Source organism: Tupaia chinensis, unplaced genomic scaffold (assembly GCF_000334495.1).
Source record: "Tupaia chinensis unplaced genomic scaffold, TupChi_1.0 Scaffold000256_1, whole genome shotgun sequence".
In the NCBI taxonomy this organism is placed as follows: domain Eukaryota; kingdom Metazoa; phylum Chordata; class Mammalia; order Scandentia; family Tupaiidae; genus Tupaia; species Tupaia belangeri.
The window spans coordinates 3,012,479-3,037,583 of record NW_006159736.1 but is presented as its reverse complement, the minus strand read 5'-3'; the positions used below and the strand labels follow the sequence as shown (position 1 = coordinate 3,037,583).

The following is a 25,105-nucleotide window of genomic DNA, read 5'->3' as shown; positions in this document are numbered from 1 at the left end:
GGAATGCCCAGACCTAACTCCAGAAACACTGGGCCACCCAAATAGAGATGAGCAAACTGGCCATGTGCTAGCCTTAGACATATGTACTAACCTCAGAGGCTCTGTCCACTTTGGGGCACAAGAAGAGCCCTCACTAGAGCCACCCTGCCATTCACTCTTGGCACGATAACCACAGCATATCACTCCCTGCCTCTCTGAGAACTTGCAGATCTTGGTACCTGAAACTCACTGTCTCTGACCTGGCCTCACTGCCTGTCCTCTGACCCTTCATGAGACCTCCAGGAAGGATTGAACGGGCTGTTGACACAGCCTCGGCAGGTACTTGGGACATCTTGGGACTCATGCCTGGCTCTTCACCTCCAGAGACAGCTCAGGATGACCAGCTAGTATGAATTATTCTCATCCCTTGACCTGATCCTAGAATATGCAAAACTTTAGGCTATATAATAAAGTCTGACAATAGGGAAAAGCACAAACGTACCCAGGGTCTTATTCCCTCATTTGCAACAAAGTCTCAGTGGTATCTAAGGAAAAACTATTTTTCTCTGTTTTAGTATGGGTTCTGTTGAACTAATTAAAACCTTATCATTGTTTGAAGCCAGAACACTCTAAAAGAAGTATAACCCAGAGTGTTGCTGAGGTTGCTGGTTTTCACATACAGGCCCATGGTCCTGGTAAGGAACAACCTCCCAGGAAAGAGCCCTAAAAGGATGGAGGAGTATGTGTGTGTTCTCATCCTCCTGCCAGAATTTTCTGAAGAAAATGGAAAGCAGATCAAGAAGGCATGCCAACTGGAAGATCGGTGGAAAACTGCAATTTCACTTAAAGTAGTAGGTGGCAACGGGCTAGATTATGACTAAGAGAAGAGAATGAAAATGAGGAACACATGAAAGTTGGAAATCTTGGAAATCAGAGGCTTCACCAGATAAGACGGAGAGCATGCTAGAAACTGCTATCAAAATATATGTGAATAAAACTGAGCAACACCTGTTAGACCACAAATGAGGAATCAGACATCAGTGGCTTCAAGGTCCATCCCAAAAGTAGAGACTTGGAGACCCCTGCAAGTGACCTAGATCTCTCTGAGAGAAAAGAAAGGACTGCTGGCTTTGAAAGGTCACACGTCATGGATCTCTGAGTTCTGCACTCTCTCTCTTGTCAATCAAACATTCTTATTCATAATACTGCAAGTTGAATAAAATTGTATAATTTTTTTAATAAGGAATCTGGGGGAGTCAGCCATGGTGTGGTGGTTGTACTGGCTGGATCCCACATGGTTGAATGTGTGGTTCAAGTTCTCAACCCCTGACTTGAAAAATACTCTAGGTGTTTCCTTTTCACCACACCCCTGCCAGCACTTATCATTTTTTGATTTTTTAATCTTAGACATTCTGACTGGGGTTAGTTGATATCTCATTGTTGTTTACTCTTACACTGCTGGTGGGAATGTAAATTGGTCCAACCACTGTGGAGAACAATTTGGAGATTCCTCAAAAATCTACAAATAGAACTACCATATGATCCAGCAATCCCACTCCTTGGTATCTACCCAAAGGACAGAAGAATACTTAATCAGAAAAGTGCTTGCACATCAATGTTTATTGCGAAACTTTTCACGATTGCTAAGTCATGGAAACAACCCAAATGCCCACGAACTGATGAATGGTTAGAAAAACTGTGGCACATATACTCAATGAAATACTATTCATCCATAAAAAACAACAAAACCCTGGCTTTTGACAGGAAGTGGATGAATATGGAAGACTTACTGCTGAGTGAAGCAAGCCATGCTATGAAGGAGAGGCATTGTATGTCCCCACTTAATATATATCAAGTGTCTGCACTCTATGACTAAAACTAATTGTCTAAGGGATATAGAAATGCAGTATATAGATGTAAATACCAGATATAGTGTGTGTGAAAGAGGAGGGTCTGAGGAAGAACATTTGGGGGAGGGGCAGGGAGGAAAAGCATTAATGGCACAAAGAGGTGTGGTATTATCTGTTGAAGATATTTCGTAGTTTTATTAACAGTACTAGGGAGAAGTTCACCTGTTGAAATATCCATTTTGTAAGACAAATAATAATGTGATTGAATGTATGGAAGAAAATGAAATGAAAAAAAAATTTTAAAAAGAAAGAAAGAAAAATACTCTAGGTGTATGGGTGTGTGTGACCAGAATCCCAAAATGAGGGACAAGGAGAGGAGAAAGCATTGCCATGTGACCATTTCCCATGAGGAGTACTTGATTTTAACATCCATGAAAATGGATAGAAAGTTATGCCAAAGGAAAAAAATAGAAAGAATTAAATTATCTTAGATCAGCAATCCAAAAGCTAAAACTTTTTCCAGAGGACGGGCACCACCACACCCACTAAAACTTTTTCAATGGTAGTAATTGAAACATTAATCAGATTATTCATTAATTCAATCTACATAATATTACAACTCATAGTTAACAAAAATTATTATGGTCACTTTAAATAAGATGAAAAAGGCATACAAATGTTCTCTTTTGGGCTAGAAATTACACTTATTTTCAAGTAAGACATTATTTTTCTTTTGGTGATATTTTCAGATAATATTAAATTAAGATATGTCTATGTTGGATAAGCCACTTAAATTCTCAGTATCTTGGGCTGTGCCTAACTGATGCCATCATTAGTATCAACATACTTAACAGTTCTTAAGTAAGTTGTTAACTTGTTTAACAGTTAAGAAAAATACTGACAAAGTGTGCTACATAAAAAGTAACTGTTTATAAAATGCATACATTATTATATGATTGCAGCCATGATATACATACTTTTTTGTATCCAAAAAATGTATACTTAATTGTTTTCCATGAACTTTCTGAAGTCCCATCATACATATTATACAAACATGTAATGCAACTAGAACACACACATATAGATATAATATAAAAAAATACTCCCCAAAGCAATTATTACTTACATGAAATAAAGATAAATATGCCTCTGAATTAAACACTGAACTCACAATATTAAAATCTATTTAAAATTTTTTACTTCATTTTTTTCATCTGAAAATCAATTTGGACAAGTAAAGAATTTGTACTCTTAAGAATTAAGAGCATAACAAATGTTCTTTCTTCATTTTTCCTTCTTTTTTTTTAATCAAGTTATAAGGAAGTATCATTCTTGGGCTCTAGGAGCAACATACACGGTAAAAACCAAAACACAAATAATGTTATCCCACTTTAATGTACATCAGAGGTTTCCATGTGGATTCAAAAGGTAATTCCAGAAGAATCTACTTTTTAAAAACCACTAAAATTTAGTTTTTAAACTGTTATAAGAATTAGACAGAAATTTAACAGAGTCAGCAAAGATGAGGAATTTTGTTCATTTGCTTATGGATCATTTAAGTGTTTTAACAAAAAATAGCATTTAGAGGTGACTCACTTTGGGGCCTTGTGGTCCTGGTTTTCCCGGAGGACAAATACAGGGAGCAGGAGTTGAACCTACATCACTGGGGCCATTGAGGCACTACAAAGACAAAAATGGAGGTTAGCAACAAACGTGGTAAGACATACGCATAAGTGTATGGGTGTCTACATGTTTGTGTAAAATGGTAAAGATATCATACAGTCACTTTTCAATTGTATTTCTCCTAATCCAATACAAAAATTCCAATCACAAAAATATATAAATACTAAATACATTTAAACTACACAAAATTCTTTTCTGTTCTTTTAATATACTCACAGTTGATGAGAGGAAGCCAAATAGTCCCACAACGCAAGTATTACCTTAAGGAGAAAAATAGCATCCAAGCTTACCTCTCCATTCTGAAAGACAAACAACACATGTGTTTTAAAATAATTTTTTATTAAATCAATTTAATTACATTGAATTAAATCTTCCTAACTTATAGATAATTCATTGTCCAGGCTAGAGAAGTTCCAAACCAGCATGAACTAATACATTTGCACAGACCTATCCTGACAAATGACTTCTCTATTCCATGCTACTTCTACACTAATAGTATTACAAAGGAAGGAAGGAATAAAGCTGAAGAGCAGGCAGAAAAAAATTAAAATACCAAAGCTCCTTGTTATAATAGCCATGTAAAAAAAAATATATCTCCAGGTGAGATTTATGTGCTTACTTGAATTTCCTAGAAATCATTTAAGGACAAGGGGGAAAAATTAAAAAACAAACAAACAAACAAAAAACAATGAGCAAGTTAAGAACTCCATGCATTATTTTATGCATTTGACTTTAGGCGAGTCTCGATTTCTTACTAAATAACACATGATTTTAAATAGGTTAATATATTTTTTCTGAATAATAACATATTACATAAGAAAACAGAAAGGTGGGAATGAAAGTGCAAAAGGCAAACAAGCCATATGAAGTAACAGCTGAGAGGAAGAAAGGAAACATAAAAAACATAAAATGGTAGATTTGAGAATTAAAAATATACAATTTAGAGTTGTGCTTTTATTATACGGGAGGATAATGACAATGGTTATGCAATAATATGACATCATTATATTAGTTCATCAGAAAAGTCATGACATATTTTTTGGTTTTTTTAACGCAAAAATGACCAATGACCCTAAAATATGTCCAATGGACCTTCCAATGCAATGACTTGATAAAATTTTTAGGGGAGATTTATACATCAAGTTATTAAGTATCTAAAATAAAAACCATATGTTTAAACTATCTAGAAAACCCAGAATTTCTAGAAGTTTTCATGTTTGATTTAATGTAGATTCTTTAAATGTACTGACCTATGTCTTCAAATTTTTAGAACATTTGGGTTTTTTAAGTTACTCAGTTTCGTAAGAAAAAGGAAAATGATGACAGCATGGCTATACAAATTAAAGAACAATGTTAGTTCAAATATCACTGAGAATCCATATTGTCTTAAGAGTTTTATAACGTTCTATCTTATTTCCATTAGCAACTGTATATCATCTTCTTCCTGTGGAAAGGAGATTGGCTACACTCACATGTGCATGAAATCAGATGCTGTAACATTTTAGCTTACACTCTTTTTCCTCCTAACACAATTTTGAAAATAGCTAAATAAATAGAAATGTTCATTATATTCTAGAACTATCAGAAAATCTTACATAACCATAAGAAAAGGAAAACTGTTCCTTATGGTGTGAGGAAAAAGTATTGGAGAATGGGAAAACTATTATAGTTATTTTTTATTCTTCATAACTGTGCTGTTTGAGGGGTTCTCCCTACACATTCAGTTAAGTATCGAAATGTATCTCACAAACTGATATTCAAACACAGTAGTTCCGTTTTACTTGAGCACTGGAAAATTCACAATCAGACACAACCTCGGGGAAAAAAGCATGTACGTCCTTGAGGTCTTTCATTTACACTTGTACAGTGACGACATTGTCATTTTCTTTCTGTTATGAACTTCATAGTATATTTTCCTCAGTATAACTTTGTTTTTATTGATGATAAAAATATAAAATTAATTCTACATGTCAAAAGAAGACTCATATATATATTTGCTTTTTAAAATTGTTTTAAAAGTACTAAAGCAACATGTGAGAAAATAAAAAGATATTATTTTACTTACAAATCCAGGAATCTCACATGCTGTTTCCCGATTGTTCTGTTCTGGGTCACAATAGATTCTCAGTTTTTGGAGATCAAACTAGAAATATACATCCCATAGAGTTAACATTGAGACACAAGATAGTTGTTTAATAAGAGCAACTGAGGGGCCAGCAAATGGCTTAATGGTTATTGTTGCTGGACTCCCACATGGTAGACTGTGGTTTGAGTCCCAGAGATGATGGCTTCAAACTCAGATCGAGGCATGTGTGCCCAAAATCCCAAAAGGAGATTAGAGGAGAAAGGACTGCAATGTGGCCATCCCCCGGGGGTGATTTCTCACTTTCTGTCTCTCTGTCTCTTTCTGGTGAGCACTGATGCCCTATAGCAAAAAACCTGGGGAGGGGGGCAACTCAGAGGCACTATACTTAGTAATTGTGTAAGCTTTGAATCACCGCCTGTAGCTAAGAGAATAAAAACACACAATTCAATACCTAGCATACACTACAACTATGTGACGCAATGTATTTCCCTAAGGAAAAATCTCCCAGTACCAAGGACAAATCTCTGATTTTTCAGAAGTTCAGCAAAACTTTTTTTAGTATCCCTGTATCCAGAGATAATCGAGAGAACATTTCCTGGTATTCTTAAAAGCTTTCCCAGGCTTTCTGTGTTTTTCCTAAATCTCTACAACATTCCTGATTGTATAGGGTGTGCTCAAGAAGCCATGTAGGTTTTAGAGATTTAGCTGCGGTATAGAGTGCTGTGTGAAGGCTAGACCCAGCACCTGCTGCTGTTTAAATATTTACTATAATTTGACATGTAGCATTAATGTAGTAACCATGTGAGTAATTACACATTTGAATGTGACAGTCTTCCCTTAATAGAAACAGAACAGTAAGGACATACTTTTTCAAATGAAGAATTTTTTTTTTCTAGAAATAGCTTCTACATACATTTTTAACTCAAACACAGATATTCCAGTATAAAGAGATATCCAAAAAGCCAAGACAAAATGTTTTTTCGGTATGAGATGAACATAATACATCATTGTTTTTTTTAAGTAATGGTTTTGTTTTTGAAGAACTCTGACATGCATTAATCTAGTTTTACCCTCACAGCTGCAAAGAAACTTTTATAGCCATCACTTAATGCTCTAACCATATTCCATTCCAAATTCATTATGTAAACTCTGTTTCTCATGGGAAATATGAAATTAATATTTCCTCAAAATATAGAATTTTACCCTGAATCCAAGGGAACAGTTTTATAGAGCATTCTTATAAAATAGATGAAGTCCAATTTTGCATTTTTATCTACACACACAAACACAATTTCACTAGTGAACTGACAGCATTTTGAGTAGGGGAATTCATGATTAAGTCAAATATAGTCAAAGAACAACAAATACTAGTCAAATACTATTACAAAGAACAACAAAAGTTTTATTTTAGATAGTGCAAAAACTAAGCCATTATTGATTCACCTGAACAGTTTCTTCTTTCCCAGAATATTTTCCAATTTGGGTTTGCCCACTGGTGAAGATCCCTAAAACGGGGTGTAAGGACTTGTTTTCAATTTGTTGATCATCAATATAGAGAGTTACATCTTGCTCTGTTACTAGTAGACGAATTTGGTGCCAGCCTTCATCAAATAATGCCTATAGGAAGTAAGCATGGAAGATTCATAAATAAAACCCCTAATAACCTTTCATTTCCTTTGTTCCTATTCTAGTGCTGAGAAAACTCACAACACACAGATTGGCTGTATTACATACTAATTCACCCTGATCCAAGCTAGGTCTTACACATGACAGTAGGTAATACTTCATTAATCCTTAAGTTTCTGTCACAAATCCCAAAGTCATTGTGTCAAAAAATTTACTCAGGGACTAGCAGTTAGTGTAATGGCTATGTCGCTGGACTCCCATGTAGTCGGCCGTGGCTCGTGTCCCAGACCCGGTAGCTTAAACTCATGCCGGGCGTGTGTGCTTGCGTGCCCAAGATCCCAAGAGGAGAATGGAGGAGAAGGGATTGCTGCGTGGCCATCCTCCCTGGGGGGTGATTTCCTGCTTTCTGTTTCTTTGTCTCTCTCTGTCCGTCTGGCGAGCGCACGTGCCCTATAGCAAAAACCGCTGCAAAAAAACCAACCAACCAAAAAAAAAAAAAAAAACCATAGTACATAGTACTAAAATTGCTAGAATAATTTTGCCAAGATTTCTCACAATCAGCCTAAAAGCATATATAACAAAATAAATGTGAATTTCCCCCAAACTTTCTTCCTCTCAAACTTTCCCTTGGATAATAATATCCTCTTTTCCTAAAACATAAATGTCTTTTCCTAGTTGCAATAACTAATCATCTGTAAACTTCTACCAAATAGGTCTCTTACACATGAAACAAATTGCCTCTGTATTTTCACTCTCAACATGATAATTTAGGTTCATAGCTAACTTGCTTCACTGCAAAATTTTTAAATTTATATCTTTTCCTGACCATTTTCTCTTCAAGTCATTATTAATACATCCACTAGAATTACTCTCACTAGAGTTTTATTAGGGGATATGTCCCATTTTACTAATTTCTGTATCCTCAGAATCTGACTTAATCCTAAAATAGAGCTGAAAGCATTGTTTATGTAAGGAAGGAAAAAAGAGAGAGGAGAGGATTGCATTGACCATTACAATGACACCTGCCATCTAGTGAATGAAGTCAACATTTTTTTACATGGGTTTCTGGGCCTCTCACAAGTTGGGCTTATACCTTGCTAACCTTTTCTTCATGCATTTTGTACTCAAACACAGGGACACTGTTTCCTATTCTCTAAATAAAAACCCTGCATTGTACTATACACACAATTACTCAATACGGAACTATGGACTTAACGTGCCCTTATATTTCTATTTCTATCAAAATCATATATATATATATATATATATATACACACACACACACATATATATAAATGTATGTTGTGTATATACATGTATACACATACATGTATACATGTAGATGTGTGTGTGTGTGTGTGTGTGTGTGTGTGTGTGTTTTCTCTCTTCCCTCAACATAACACACACCCAATGGTGCTTTACCATGCTTTTAAGGTCCAGTCCAAAAACCATCTCATTTATGAACATTTCTATATTTTATGTTAGAACCCATTTTTCTATCATTTTTCTATCTCTATCCCAGTAATACTTTGTATTTCTATGATGGCCAGGGACCTTGACTATCCCATTATGAATAAGGTCCTTGAAGGTGAGAAATAGGCCTTATATATTTGTCATTTATTATATACTCTAATGCATAGGTTTTAATGAACATAACAGATGTTTTTAAATTTAATATGCCTACTAATGAAAAAAATGCATACATGCATAATTTTCATATAAAGCCATGTACATTTCCAAAACTGAATAATATGCCTCTAATAGGCATAATTACAAGAATGAGCAAAATGTAACTGCTTTTATCATTGTATCTGCATTACGAGCACATGGTTTGAAAAATAAAAGTCTTTTAGCTTATCCATTTTATGAGACCATCAGAGTTCAAAAAATATATATAATTAAAGTGAGTTTATTTGACTGCAAAATTTTAAATACCTGTGCAAGTATTTTCATAATACACATTTTCCATAAACTTTTTTGAAGATTCCCCCCATATTAAATATTGGGTTATTGGGAAAGTCATGATACATTTTTTTTTTCATAGAAAAATACATTATGGCTTTCCCAACGACCTAATATGTATTTTTTTTTTCATGAAATAAAATGTCTTCCTAGTTAAAGTAAATTCTGTACCTATTATCTACTTGATATTTAATATTTTAATAGGTATGACCTATGTCAACATCCTATAGGATATGGAAATGTAAAACATGAACATAAAAATCACCAGGACCAAAGTTCAATTCCTGTGTTACCACTTACTAGCTGTGTCATGATGAGAGGAAACTTATCTATCTTTGTCTGTAAAATGGTAACAAGTGCATCTTCATTGGGTGGTTATTATAAATAAATGTGCCCAGTACTGAGTAGTGAGAAGTCAAACAATATTATTTCCCCTCACTTCTTTTCCTCATATTGATTATGAAAGAATTTCCCTTCCTTTGTTGCTTTTCTTCAATAAAGCAATGTTAAAATGTAAACTCAGTAGCTTGTTAAAATTAGAGTTCTTGGGACCAGCAGATGGTATAATGGTTATGTTGTTGGGCTCCCACGTAGTCAACCACAGTTCAAGTCCTGGTCCTGGTGGTTTAAAAACTCATGCTGGGCACGTGTATGTTTGTGGCCAAGATCTCAAGAGGAGAAAGGAGAAGGAGTTGTGGCATGGCCATCCCCCGTGGGGGATTTCTCACTTTCTGTCTCTGACAAGTGCACGTACTCTGTCGCAAAATCTATCAAGAGGCCAGCAGGTGGTGTGGTGGTTAAGAGCACTGGACTCCCATGTGGCCAATTATGGTTTGAGTCCTGGACCTGGCAGCTTGCTTTCTCACTTTCTCTCTCTTGCTAGCTCTCGCTCTGTCCCTCTCTGGTCAAATTAAAATAAACAAAAAAATAAATAAATGTGAATTTAAAAAAAAAAACTCTCAAAAAAAAAATTAGAGCTCTCTTCCCTCAACATAGTACAAAACCAATGGTGTTTTACCACAACTACAATAATCACATCCTGACATCTTTACCTTAACTCGAGGGTCAGCAAAGGTTACCACTTGTGAGCCGTTAATTATACTGGTTGTGGTAAATAATAAGGTTTTGTCCACACCATTTAAGGTAACTGCTATCTGTGGCCTTCCATCCATGGTTAATATTCTCCATAAATCCCATATCTTCTTGACCTTAAACCTCTGAGTGGAGACAAATACATATGATGGAGGAAGACCTTCTGGAAAAACATTGCTAGAAAAAGAAGAGATACATACATATATATCCATTTAAAGAATTCTCAACACACCTACAGACATATAAAAAAAAAGTTGTATCAACATTTAATATTTACCTTGTAAATTCTGATAAATCAACTTTTGATGTTACTTCATATCCTTTTATCTTTGTTGGTGAAAGCTGGATTCTTTTTTTAACCTTTTTTTTTACACCCAGACCTAAAAGAATATCAAATCCCTTCTCATCACGAGCTGCCACTGGAATTCGTGTTGGACAGACTGATTCTATAAAACAATAGTAGTAAAGGTGGTTTAATCATTGACTATTCCAATGAAAAAAGAAAAATCAAAAGAAAAATGCTAGAAAAAGTGACAATTATAAAGCCTATTATGTACGTACGCTTATGTATACATTTTTCTGAGAAAATATGGAAGTATTTTAGGCATTTGAAAGTAAGGTCTCAAATTTGTTAAGTGTTATTTTTTTTCCCTCTAACTGGGATTAAAGTAAAACAAGTGTAGGAAAAAGATTTGTTAATGGATTATTTTAAGAGCAACATTATTTTATATAACATGAAGCAACCTAATACCTAGGGAGAAAAACACAAACAGGATTCATGATTCTCAACCAGAATTTGCTCTTTGATCATTATGTGACCTTGGATAATGCTTTTAAATTTCTTGGATCTAATAGATGAACTCTAAGGATCTTTTCTTTCATTCCCAGTTATTGGTGTGGGGAGAAAGGGTAGGAAAAAAATAAATGCTGTTCTTGACATTATTTCTACATCTAAGAAATTTATAATTCTACATTCAAATTCCATTGATTCTATCATTTTGGAAATGACTCAACCTGGATCTTAACTAGTCATGGAAGTTCTTCAAATAGGCCTATTATCTTATCTATAATTAATTTTATTATGTTACATTAAACTATATTAATCATATTAATAAATAAGTCAAGAATATTTCCTTAGGAAGAATCACTAATTACTATATCATCAGGTCTATAAATCATATGAACTACTTTATAGTTCTCTGGGAAATTAGTATCTTCACTAGTGAAAAAAATTGGGGGGGGGAGAGGTTTTTTCTTTTTCTTTCTTTCTTTCTTTCTTTTTTTTTTTTTTTTTTTTTTTTTTTTGCTATCACCAGAAAAGAGACAGAAAGCAAAAAATCATCCCCCAGGGGGGATAGCCACACCACAGTCCCTTCTCTTCCATTCTCCTCTTGGGATCTTGGGCACATGCACACATGTGCCCAGTGTGAGTTTAAGCCACCAGGTCTGAGACTCAAACCAGTAGACTACATGGGAGTCCAGTGACATAGTCATTACACCAACTGCTGATCCCACTAGTGAAAATTTTTATGTGGTTGAAATGCTATTAAGCTGTTAAACTATAAAAATGTTGCAAACTATAAAAGTGTTTTCAAATTCTTCCAAACCCTTTGTTTAACATATACGTGGAATGGGGCTGGCAGGTGGCATGGTGGTTAAGGGCACTGGATTCCCACACAGCCAACCATGCTTCGAGTCTAAGACCTGGTGGCTTGGTTTCTCTCTCTCTCTCTCTCTCTCTCTCTCTGGTCAAAATAAAACAAACAAAAAAACAAAGTTAAATAAAAAATAATTCTTTTAAAAATATGTGTGAAATACGTGAAACATGATTGCTGATGTTTTATAGAACAGCTAAAAGAAAAAAACAAGAGCAAACTCTACTAAACATGTTTATGATAATCACCCTCTTAAGTAACACTGAGGCAGGAAAAGACATTATATTTATAATACAATCAAAATTAATGATACAGATCTTATTAGTTTAAAAAATACAGTTATAACATGTATCATAGACTATTGAAATTATGTAAAGTTTTGATAAATAAAATTAGATATATTCCCAGGAAGGAAGGGCTATTTTCTATTCAGATCATAAGATGTTGCATTTTGAAAGGGTCCAGTCAATAATATCCTTTTTCTGCCAGTAAGCTTGGAGCTAACTGATGAGGAGATATATGAATGAGGCAAACAGAAAAGGCTGGTTAGATGTGTGGTCCAGTGAGTTTCATGAAACTACACACCATAGTTAACTCTGCCCTCCCAGCTACGCAGAGCTGAGTCATCTCCATCCCTCCTTGGGAGCAGGCCTGCCCACTAAGCTCACTCATGGTCTAGAGAGGAAACCAAAACACACCAGCACCACAGAGCTGCCCATCTGAAGAGAAGAAGGCGGAGGCACTCTGCCATCCCTGACCAGCTAATGTCAACAAATTCAGTAAATGGAAAACATGCTTCTCCCTCAGCTGTAAGAGCAAAAGAAGGCAGAGAGAGAGATCAGAAAAGTTAGTCTAACAGATATCTCTTTATGTGAAAACATAAGAAGCAAGGAATCATTTCCCACAGAATGCTGTATTATATTATTTCAGGTGAACCAATGGAATAGAGACCCCAGAAATAGACCCCAAAGCTTACAACCAAATGATTTTTAACAAAAAATATCTGTCAATTCATTGGGAAAAGGAACACCTCTTTACCAAATGGTGCTCAAAAAACGAGGCCCACTGGCAGAAAGATGAAACTGAACCCCCATCTTTCACCATTAACAAAAATCAACTCAAAATGGATCAAAGATCTGAACCTAAGATCTCAAACTATAAAAACTACTAGTGAAAAACATTGGTGAAACTCTGGGAGACATTGGGGTAGGCAAGGACTTCTTAAATAAGACTCCCACAGAAAGCATGGGCAATAATCATTAAAATAGACAAATGGGACTATATCAGAATAAGAAGTTTCTGCATAGCAAAGGACACAATAATTAGTGTGAATTGACAACCCTCAGAATTGGAGAATATTTTTGCAAAATATGCCTCAGATAAGGGACTAATAACCAGAATACACAGGAAATTCAAGTAACTTACCCGAAAAATGTGATTAACCCAATTAAAAGATGGGAAAATGAGCTGAACAAAAGTACATATGAATAGCTAAAAGGCATACGAGGAAATGCTCAACATCCCTCATAAGGGAGATGCAGATTAAAACCACTATGAGATACCATCTACCCCCTGTCAGAATGGTGAAGATTAAAAATACAAAAAGTGATTAAGTGTTGGCAGTGTTGTGGGGAAAGGGGAACTCTCCTACACTGTTGGTGGGAATGTAAATTGGTCCAACCACTGCAGAAAATAATATGGAGGTTCCTTCAAAGATCTACAAATAGAACTACCATATGATCCAGCAACCCCACTTCTGGGTATCTACCCAAACAACAGAATTCACAGTCAGAAAAGCTCTTGCACATCAATGTTTATTGCAGTATTATTCATGATTGCTAAGACATGGAACTAACCAAAGTGTCCACAAACAGACGAATGGATTGAAAAAGTGTGGCACACATACTCTATGGACTACTATTCAGCCATAAAAAATAAGATAAAAATTTGATAGAAAGTAGTCAAATATGGAAGATTTATTGCTGAGTGAAGCAAGGCAGGCTATGAAAGAAAGATATTGTATGTATCGACCTAATATATACCAACTATCCACACGATATAATAGAAATTAAAATATTGGAGGGCATAAAAACAGAGAAAATAGTTATGGCCACTGAAGACAATATAGAACAGGGTTGGGTGGAAGAAGGAAAGAGTATAGAGAAGGATAGCATGAGAACAAATAGAGAGGTATCACATTTGTGGGACACAGAAATGGTTTATTGATGATAACGTGGATAGTATTCTCTACCAGACTGGTCTGAGAAGTATTTCATGTTGGGTAAATTCTCTTTACAAGCCAAATAATGTACATTGATTGAATATTTTAAAAATAATGAGAATAAATAATAATAATGATAAAAGAAGTTCATGGGCTGGCTCAATGGCATAGCAGTAACAAAGGCACAAGAAGAAATCTTGTTCTTTCTCTTTCTTCATTTTGTTCCTCTAAGCTTGTGCCTGGTTTAATCAAAAACAGGAATGGAGGAATGACATCAGAGGAATGACAGGGTAGGAAGTTCTAGCTCATGTTTCTTTGTAGAAATACTAACTTAAAAATTATAAATAGACCTTCATGAGAACTTCAGAATCCAGTTAGGAAGTTGTAGAACCCTAGGTGAACACAAAGTCAAGAACAGTCACAATGAAGTGGGTAAGAAGAACAACTTTACCCAGGTCAGGCCCTCCCCCAAGCTGGAACAGAGCAGAGTCAGGAGTAAATGTCCCAGCTCATTACTTCTCCTTTAGAAAAGAGTGAAATATGTTATTCCATGCTCTGGCTTTCCAGAGGGGTATCTCAGGACTGGCTTCTGTCTCACCTCATTCAGATTGCTGACAGAATTGGTGTAGGTTGGATGTCTAGAGGCTGCTGAGAACAAAGAAAGGAGATGTCTTGTGGTGGCTGGCACAACTTAGTACAATCGGGAAAAGGCACACAACATGAGGCTTCTCTCTTAAGAGAAAGAGAGACAAGGAGAGCGCATGTCTGATATTTAGCTTTCCAAAGTGCTGCCCGAGGGGCTAATATCTGTCTTCCCTGACTGTAGGCACTAATAGGGATCTAGAATAACATGGATGCCTGATAGCCAATGAGAATGAGAGAGCGCGAGCCGGCTTTAGCTACAGAATCAGAGAACACGCAGTGTTGCAGATAGGCTAACCACAGGAAGAGACTACAGGTTCCCAATAAGAAATTAGAAAGATTCTCTAATTGAGGAACTGCACACATAGGTCCAGAAAATTCACAATCCATCCAAAACAAGGTTTGAGAAGCCTCGGTGATTTCTAGCCAGGCTGACTGGAGAGGGTCTTCCTTACACAAGATCAGTTCATAAAGACTAGAGGATGTTGCTTTTTTCCCCCCCTGAAGCTTTGACTCTAAAGCAGAGATACAGGGGGAAGGAAAGAAAGAAAGAAAAGAAAGAAAGAGAGAGAGAAAGAAAGAAAGAAAGAAAAAGAGAAAAAAAAGAAGGAAAGCAAGAAAGCAAGAAAGCAAGAAAGCAAGAAAGCAAGAAAGCAAGAAAGCAAGAAAGCAAGAAAGCAAGAAAGCAAGAAAGCAAGAAAGCAAGAAAGCAAGAAAGCAAGAAAGCAAGAAAGCAAGAAAGCAAGAAAGCAAGAAAGCAAGAAAGCAAGAAAGCAAGAAAGCAAGAAAGCAAGAAAGCAAGAAAGCAAGAAAGCAAGAAAGCAAGAAAGCAAGAAAGCAAGAAAGCAAGAAAGCAAGAAAGCAAGAAAGCAAGAAAGCAAGAAAGCAAGAAAGCAAGAAAGCAAGAAAGCAAGAAAGCAAGAAAGCAAGAAAGCAAGAAAGCAAGAAAGCAAGAAAGCAAGAAAGCAAGAAAGCAAGAAAGCAAGAAAGCAAGAAAGCAAGAAAGCAAGAAAGCAAGAAAGCAAGAAAGCAAGAAAGCAAGAAAGCAAGAAAGCAAGAAAGCAAGAAAGCAAGAAAGCAAGAAAGCAAGAAAGCAAGAAAGCAAGAAAGCAAGAAAGCAAGAAAGCAAGAAAGCAAGAAAGCAAGAAAGCAAGAAAGAAAGAAAGAAAGGAAGGAAAGAAAGAAAGAGAAAAAAAAGAAGGAAAGAAAAAGAAAGAAAGAAAGAAAGAAAGAAAGAAAGAAAGAAAGAAAGAAAAATGTGTCCCAATCAAAAGAATAATACAAGTGTCCAGACATCAACACTAAAGAAACAGAGGCATAAGAATTACCTAACAAAAATTTTAAAATAATTATCATAAAGATACTTTATAATGGGACCACCAGGTGGCATGGTGGTTAAGGTGCTGAACTCCCATATGGCCAACCACAGTTTGAGTCCCAGACATGGTGACTTGAAACTAATGCTGGGCATGTATGCACACATGCCCAAAATCCTGAGAGGAGAATAGAAAAAGGATTTCAGCATGGCATCCCCTCTGGAGGGTGATTTCTCACTTCCTCTGTCTCTCTGTCTCTTCAGTAAGCACACATACCCTAGAGCAAAAATTTCTGTCAAAAAAATTTTTAAAAGATACTCTACAAGAAAACAATATATTAACAAGATGAGAATATCAACAAAGATAAAAAATATAAAGAAGAACAAAAGAGATATATTGGAGCTGAAGAACACAAAAACTCAACTAGCAAATTCACTAGAGAGGTTCAAGAGCAGATTTAACCATGCAGAAGAAAAATATTAGTGAATTCCAGGAAAGGAATTTGATGAGAATAATTTTAAGAAATTCAAAATCATAAACCCACAGGAAACAAAGACTGAGACAAAGTGAAGAAAACCTTAGTAACTTATGGGATATCAGCAAGCTTAACAACACAAGCATTATGAAAGTCCCAAGAGAGAAAGAAGTGAGTGAAAAAAAGACAGAAAACTTATTTGAAGGTTCCAAGCTCATTGCAAGTCCCGTAATCCAGTGGTTAAGGGAACCAGATTACACATGGCAAGCGGAATTCAAATCATGGTCCTGGTGGCTTGAAAAACATGCTAGGCCTATGCATGGGCATGTACAAAATCTCGATGGAATGAAGAAATGGAGGAAAGGGCATTGCAGTGCAACCATACCTCATTGGGATTTCCTTCTCCCTGTCTCTGCTATGCTCCCTATTTAATGAGCACAGCACACTCCAACAATTAGAAAGAAAGAAAAGACAGAAAGAAGGCCCTGAACTTCCCAAACCTGAAAAAGGATATGGAAATCCAGATTTGAGAAGACTTATATAAACCAACTAAGTTGAACCCAAAGAAATTCACACTGAGAAACATGATCAAATCATCAGAATTTAAATACAAAGATAGAATTTTTAAAGCAGCAAGAGAAAAGAAACTTGTCATGTACAATGGATAAGACTTATCAGTGGAATTCCCAGTAGGAATGTTGTAGGCCAAAGAAGATTGGGATAATATACTCAAACTAACAAAAGAAAGTTAAAAAAACTGCCAAACAAGAATACTATATCTGGTAAAACTCTACACAAAAATGAAGGAGAAATAAAACTTTCCCAGATAAACAGAAGTCAAGAGAATTTATCATCATTAGATTTGCCTCATGAGAAATATGAAGAATATCTTTCAATTCAAAATTAAAGAACACTAACCAGTAAAACAAAGCATACAATATAAAATCACCAGTAAAAGTGAATACATAGACAAACACAGAATATTGTAATAGTGTATGGTGGTACAGAGATGAGTTTTTATTCTGTATAGAAGTTAATAGAGGGACCAGCAGTTAGCATAATGGGTATGCCGCTGAACTCCCATGTAGTCAACCGTGGTTTGAATCCCAAACCCAGTGGCTTAAACTCATCAGGCGCGTGTGCGTGTGTGCCCAAGATCTCAAGAGGAGAATGGAGGAGAAGGGATTGCGGCATGGCGATCCCCCTGGGAGGTGATTTCTTGCTTTCTATCTCTCTGTCTCTCTCTGTCTTTCTGGTGAGCACATGTGCCCTATAGCAAAAACCCCTCAAAAAAAAAAAAAGTTAATGGACAAAATATATATTTAAAAATTTTTGTAAAAAATATTAATGGACACAAAGTATAAAAAGATGCAATTTGTTACATCAATCAAATAAAGGTAGAGTAAATGACAGAGTATTTATAGGCAATTGAAATTATTACTAGCTTAAAGTATATTATCATAACTCTATGATACATTATTTAATTATCATAATGATGGCAAAAATATTCCAAAAGAGAGCAGAAGTAGTTATCAGATAATCAAAAACTATCATAAGAGACAAGGATACGATAGATGATAAAAGAACTAATTTTCCAGGAAGCTATAATGATTTTAATTATATGTACATCAAACATCATGACATCCTATAAACATCCACAGAACTGAAGGAAGAGATAGCAGCACAAAAATCATAGGAGATTTCAATACCCCCATTTCCATAGTAACTAGACCATCTAAACAAAAGATCAATAAGGGAATAGAAAACTTGAACAACACTATAGACCAAATGAACCTAACAGATATATAGAAAATGGTCTAACCAACAGTAACAGTATACACACTCTTTTCAAGTACACATGATCCAGGAAAGATCACATATTAGGTCATAAAACAAATATTATTTAACAAAATTAAAACCATAGCAAAATATTTTTAACCACAATGGAATAAAGCGAGAAATTAATGTGAGAAAAAAATCCAGAAAATTAACAAATGTGCACACTTTAAACAACACGCTCCGTTTTTTCTTAAAGTTTTTAAAAAACTTATTCTTTTTTATTTTATACATTTAATCACTATACATCACTGCCTGTAAATTGTATTTTCCAATGTGAATACCCTTCACAGAAGTCCAGGTGAGGATATAAAACACATTATTATCAAAAGATAATAAACTACTCTGTGTCCCATAAATGTTCTGCCTATTTTCCTCAATTTCCTTCCTAACACTCTCTCTGTTTCCCCCCCCTTCTCACCCTCCTCCCATATTGTCTCCAGAATTTATAGCCATTTTCAATGCTTCTATTTCCTCCAATCTCTCAAACAACACACTCTTCACAGCATTGGGTTAAAGAAAATTTCAGAAAAGAAGTTTGAAAATATTCAGAAGTAAACTAGAACAAAAACAAAATATATTAAAATTCATGGGGTTCAGGAAAAGCAGTATAAAGAGGGAAGTACATAGCAATAAAAGCCTACATGAGAAAAGAAAGATCTCGGGACCAGCAGTTAGCATAATGGCTATGTCACTGGACTCCCATGTAGTCAACCGTGGTTCGAGTCCTGGACCCGGTGGCTTAAAACTCACGGCAGGGATGTGTGCGTGCATGCCCAAGATCCCAAGATGAGAATGGAGGAGAAGGGATTGTGGCGTGACCATCCCCTCTGGAGGGTGATTCCTCGCTTTCTATCTCTCTGTCTCTCTGTCTGTCTGGTGAGCGCATGTGCCCTATAGTAAAAACCTCTCCAGAAAAAAAAAAAAAAAAAGAAAGAAAGAAAGAAAAAGAAAGATCTCTAACAACTAACCTAACTTTATGCCTCAAGAACCATGCCCCCCCAAAAAAGGACAAAAAAAAAAAAAACTAAGTAAAACAAACTGAAGTACAAAGAAGAAAAAAAAATACAGAGCAGAAATAAATAAAATAGAGAATTAAAAATAATCTATGAAATTAAAAGTTTATTTTTTTGGAAAGGTCAACAAAATAGGTGTAACCATTAGCCTTATTAAGCTGACAAAGGACTCAAATAAAATCAGAACTAAAAGAGGCGATATTACATGATTTCACAGGAATACAAACAATCATAAAAGACTACTATAAAAAAATTATATGCCAACAATTGAGTAATAAATTCCTAGAAAATCACAACCTATCAAAACTAAAACATGAGGAAATACAAAATCTGAACAGACTTAAAACTAGCAAAGAGATTGAATCAGTAACAAAAATCTGCTGACAAAGAAAAACTGAGTACCAGATGGTTTCACTAGTGAAGTCTACCAAACACTTAAAAGAGTTAATATCAATCCTTCTAAAACTCTTGCCAAAAAATTGAAGGGAAGTGAACACTTCCAAACTCTTTTTATATGGCCAGTATTATGCTGATATCAAAGCCAGAAAAACACACTATAAAAAAAAATGAAAACTATGAGCCAATATGCAAAAATCTTCTTTAAAAAACTAGCAAACTGAATTCAACTGCACATCAGAAAAATCATTCACCATGACCAAGTTGGATTTATCCCTGGCATGAGAGATAATTTAACACATAAAACTCAATAAACATGGCACATAATATTAAGACAACAAAAGACAAATATAACATTGTCTCAATAGATGTATTTGACAAAAGAATTTGACAAAATTCAACTCCCTTTAATGATAAAAACACTAAACAAACTGAGAATATAAGAAAATTACCTTAACATATCAAAGATCATATATGATAAGCCCACAACTAATACATACTCAATGGTTAAATGCTGAAAGTTTTTCCTCTCAAATTAGAAAGAAGATAATGTGGCACACTATTGACATTTCTACATTTCTATTTAATATTGTACCAGCTAAAGCAATTAGGCAAGGAAAAGAAATAGAAGGTATTTAAATCACGAAAGGAAGAAATAAAATAATCTCCATTTACAAATGACATGATCACAGATTCCACAAAAAGATTCCATACCAAAAAAAGAAAAACAAGGAAACAAATAAAAACTGTAAGGACAAGTAAATCAATAAAGCAAAGTTGAAAGATAAGAAGAAAATCAACATATAAAAATAAGTTGTATATCTACACATTAAAAATGCATAATTCACAAAGGAAATTAGGAAAACAAAAAGGATAAAATACTTAGAAATAAATTTAACTAATGATATAAAAGACTTCGATTTATTTCTATACAATGGCAACAGACTAGGAAGAAATCAAAGCAGACAGAAATAAATAGACAAACATTCCGTGTTTATAAATTGAAACACAATATTGTTAAAATATCCATACCACTCAAAGCAATCTACAGATTTAATGTAATCTCTATCAAAATTCCAGCAACATATTTTACATAAACATAACAAAGCAATCATAAAACTCACATGGAACCACAACAGCCAAAACAACCATAAGTAAGAACTAAGCTGAAGCCTCATACTTTCTGATTTCAGAACATAGTGCAAAGCTACAGTAATCGAAATAGAAGGATATTAGCATAAAGACAGACTCATAGACCAGTGAAACAGAATAGAGACTTGAATAAAACTTCATATATATTAGCAAAATTATCTTTGACAAGTATGCTAAGACTATACCCTGGGGAAAGGATGGTCTCCTCAACAGAAGAGATCCACGTGCAAAAAAGTAGACACTTTTTTACACTATACACAAAAGTCAATTCAAAATGAAAATGAGATTTGAAACTATAAAACTCATAGAAAAAAAAACAGTATAAATGCTTCATAACAGGGTCAGATAATGATTTCTCAGGTTGAAAAACAAAGCACAGGCAATAAAATAAGAAATAGGCAGGTAGGACTATGTCAAATCAGAAAGGTTCTGTGCAAAAGGCAGAAAAAAAATCTATGAATTGAAAAGGCAGCCTATGGAATGGGAAAATATATCTGCAAATCATGTATCTAATTAAGGGTTAATATCCAGAGTAAATGAGGAACTCCTACAACTCAATGACAAAAAAGAAACTGATTAATAAATGAACAAAGGACTTAGATAGATGTTTCTCCAAAGATATACAAATAACAACAGGATATGAAAAGATGTTCAAAACCACTAATCAAAAAAATGAAAATCGGGAGACCAACAGTTGGCATAATGGCTATGTTGCTGGACTCCCATGTAGTCAACCACAGTTAGAGTCCCAGACCTGGTGACTTAAACTCACGCTGGGCACATGTGCGTACATGCCCAAGATCCTGAGATGAAATGGAGGAGAAGGGATTGCAGCATGGCCATCTTTCTTGGGGGGTGATTTCCCACTTTCTGAACCTCTTTCTCTCTCTTTCTGGCGAGTGTATGTGCCCTATAGCAAAGACTTCTAATTTAAAAAAAAAAAAAAAGGAAAGAAAGAAAGAAAATGAAAATCAGGAAGAGCAGATGGCATAATGGTTATGTTGCTGGACTACCACATAGTTGGCCACAATTCGAGTTCTGGACCCAGTGGCTCAAAACTCACACTGGGAGCATGTGTGTGTGTGTCCCTGATGCAAAAAAGTAGACACTTTTTTACACTATACACAAAAGTCAATTCAAAATGAAAATGAGATTTGAAACTATAAAACTCATAGAAAAAAAAACAGTATAAATGCTTCATAACAGGGTCAGATAATGATTTCTCAGGTTGAAAAACAAAGCACAGGCAATAAAATAAGAAATAGGCAGGTAGGACTATGTCAAATCAGAAAGGTTCTGTGCAAAAGGCAGAAAAAAAATCTATGAATTGAAAAGGCAGCCTATGGAATGGGAAAATATATCTGCAAATCATGTATCTAATTAAGGGTTAATATCCAGAGTAAATGAGGAACTCCTACAACTCAATGACAAAAAAGAAACTGATTAATAAATGAACAAAGGACTTAGATAGATGTTTCTCCAAAGATATACAAATAACAACAGGATATGAAAAGATGTTCAAAACCACTAATCAAAAAAATGAAAATCGGGAGACCAACAGTTGGCATAATGGCTATGTTGCTGGACTCCCATGTAGTCAACCACAGTTAGAGTCCCAGACCTGGTGACTTAAACTCACGCTGGGCACATGTGCGTACATGCCCAAGATCCTGAGATGAAATGGAGGAGAAGGGATTGCAGCATGGCCATCTTTCTTGGGGGGTGATTTCCCACTTTCTGAACCTCTTTCTCTCTCTTTCTGGCGAGTGTATGTGCCCTATAGCAAAGACTTCTAATTTAAAAAAAAAAAAAAAAGGAAAGAAAGAAAGAAAATGAAAATCAGGAAGAGCAGATGGCATAATGGTTATGTTGCTGGACTACCACATAGTTGGCCACAATTCGAGTTCTGGACCCAGTGGCTCAAAACTCACACTGGGAGCATGTGTGTGTGTGTGTCCCTGATCCCAAGAGGAGAATGGAGGAAAAGGAACTGTAGCATGACTATCACCCCAGGGGATGATTTCTCACTTTTTGTCTCTCTGTCTCTCTGGCAAGCATACATGCCTTATAGCAAAAATCTTTCCAATAAAATAAAATTAAATTAAAAATCAAAATCAAAACCCCAAATGATTTTAAGATGGCCATCAAGAGAGAGAGGGGAAAAAAGGAACGAGATAAGGGATATGAAGGAGAGGGAGGTAGAAGAAGGAGAGAGAGAAAGAAGGAAGAAAGGAAAATGGGAGGAGCAGAGGGAGGGCGGGAGGAAGAAGAAAGGGGAGGAAGGAGGATAGGGAGACCCAAAAGAAAATAGAATGTGTTAGTGAGGATGTGAAGATATTGAAACTCTAGTACACTGTTGGTGGAATGTGAAATGGTTCAGTCACTACAGAAAACAGTATAGAGATTGTTCAAAAAATTAAAACTGAATTACCATATGATACAGCAATCCCGCTTCTAAGTAATTACATTAAAAATTTTAACACGATCTCTAAGAAGTATTTGTTCTCTTTGTCCATTGCAGTATTATTCACAATAGCCAAGATGTGGAAGCAACCTACATGTCCACATATAGCCTAGTGGATAAGGAAATTGTAGTATACACATAAAATTAAATAGTTAATTCAATCATAAAAAAAGGCAATTCTGTCATATACAACCTGCCAAAATTATGCTATGAAATAAGCCTATCAGAGGACAAATAATACATCATTCAATTTTATTAGGTAAAGTATTATAGTAATAAAACTCACAGAAACAGAAAGTAGAATGGTGGTTGCCAGTGGCTAGGTAGTTGGAAGAATGGGGAGTTAGGTATTTCATGGGAATAGAGTTTTAATTAAGCAAGATGAAAAAGTTAAGAAATTTCTCTACAACATTGTTTATACTTTATAATACTGTACACTTTTAAATGTGCTAAAAAGTATAGTTCTCAGGTTATGTGGTTCATAAGAAGGAAGGAGAGGTAAAGAACTATTAGTAGTAGTAATAGACTTTTACACAGATCAAGAAACCATTGCTCATCACAAAAATGGTGAACATGACAAAAGAAAAGTACTGAAATTACTCTCCCAGGAAGCATTAGATCCATGAGATTAAAAACAAAACCAAAAAAAAAAAAAACCAAAAAAAAAAAAACCAAAAAAAAAAAAACCAAAAAAAAAAAAACCAAAAAAAAAAAAACCAAAAAAAAAAAAACCAAAAAAAAAAAAACCAAAAAAAAAAAAACCAAAAAAAAAAAAACCAAAAAAAAAAAAACCAAAAAAAAAAAAACCAAAAAAAAAAAAACCAAAAAAAAAAAAACCAAAAAAAAAAAAACCAAAAAAAAAAAAACCAAAAAAAAAAAAACCAAAAAAAAAAAAACCAAAAAAAAAAAAACCAAAAAAAAAAAAACCAAAAAAAAAAAAACCAAAAAAAAAAAAACCAAAAAAAAAAAAACCAAAAAAAAAAAAACCAAAAAAAAAAAAACCAAAAAAAAAAAAACCAAAAAGAAACTGTGGTAACAAGTCGATAGTCCTTTGGTTCATTGTGACTCACTTTAGCAGAATATAAAGATAAAAATATTAGAGATGGTTATTCTGTATGTTAAGCACTTCAATGTAGTGGTTAACTATATGTCATAAAAAGCATGTGAACTTGTCAGATAATTAAATATAAATTTCTTGATTCGAAGCTGCTATAATACAGTCATGAATTAGTCTAGTACATTAATCATGATCTAATCAAGTGAAAATAAATCAATATATTTCATAAGCACAGCTTCAAAAACTACATGTTAAAAGATGACTATTGTTCAACACATGGGTGAACTGAATAGACACAAACTACTTACATTCTTTTTTTGAGTGTAGATGAAGAAATATTTGGCAAGATTTCAAGTATGATTTTTAACAGATTAGAAGAAGTTTTACCCTTTTGAAATACAGCTACTTTTCCCTTTTCCTTATTTTTAATTGCTAGAGGATGCATGCACTCATCAAAGAGAGAGACAGAGAGAGAGAGAAATATCCTCTGCCCTGAAATGGGGAATGGTCCACAATCCCTTCTCTATTTATCCACCCTGTCAGTGTTTGGGGCATGTGTGCACACAAGCCAGAGTACTTTTCAAACTACCAGGGCCA

The 25,105-nt window shown here is 34.8% G+C and overlaps 1 protein-coding gene across 1 annotated transcript in view; it reads right to left on the bottom strand.

The window, feature by feature from the left end:
• The window catches only part of COL21A1 (collagen type XXI alpha 1 chain), a 217,897-nt gene that overhangs the window by 108,225 nt on the left and 84,567 nt on the right, over positions 1 to 25,105 (bottom strand). Inside the window, exons 4-9 of the mRNA XM_006149184.3 lie at positions 10,556 to 10,724; positions 10,239 to 10,455; positions 7,042 to 7,215; positions 5,578 to 5,655; positions 3,803 to 3,811; positions 3,426 to 3,509 (exon numbers count right to left, since the gene is read on the bottom strand). Coding sequence (XP_006149246.1) covers positions 3,426 to 3,509; positions 3,803 to 3,811; positions 5,578 to 5,655; positions 7,042 to 7,215; positions 10,239 to 10,455; positions 10,556 to 10,724 — 731 coding nt within the window. The remainder of the gene's footprint in view (positions 1 to 3,425; positions 3,510 to 3,802; positions 3,812 to 5,577; positions 5,656 to 7,041; positions 7,216 to 10,238; positions 10,456 to 10,555; positions 10,725 to 25,105) is intronic.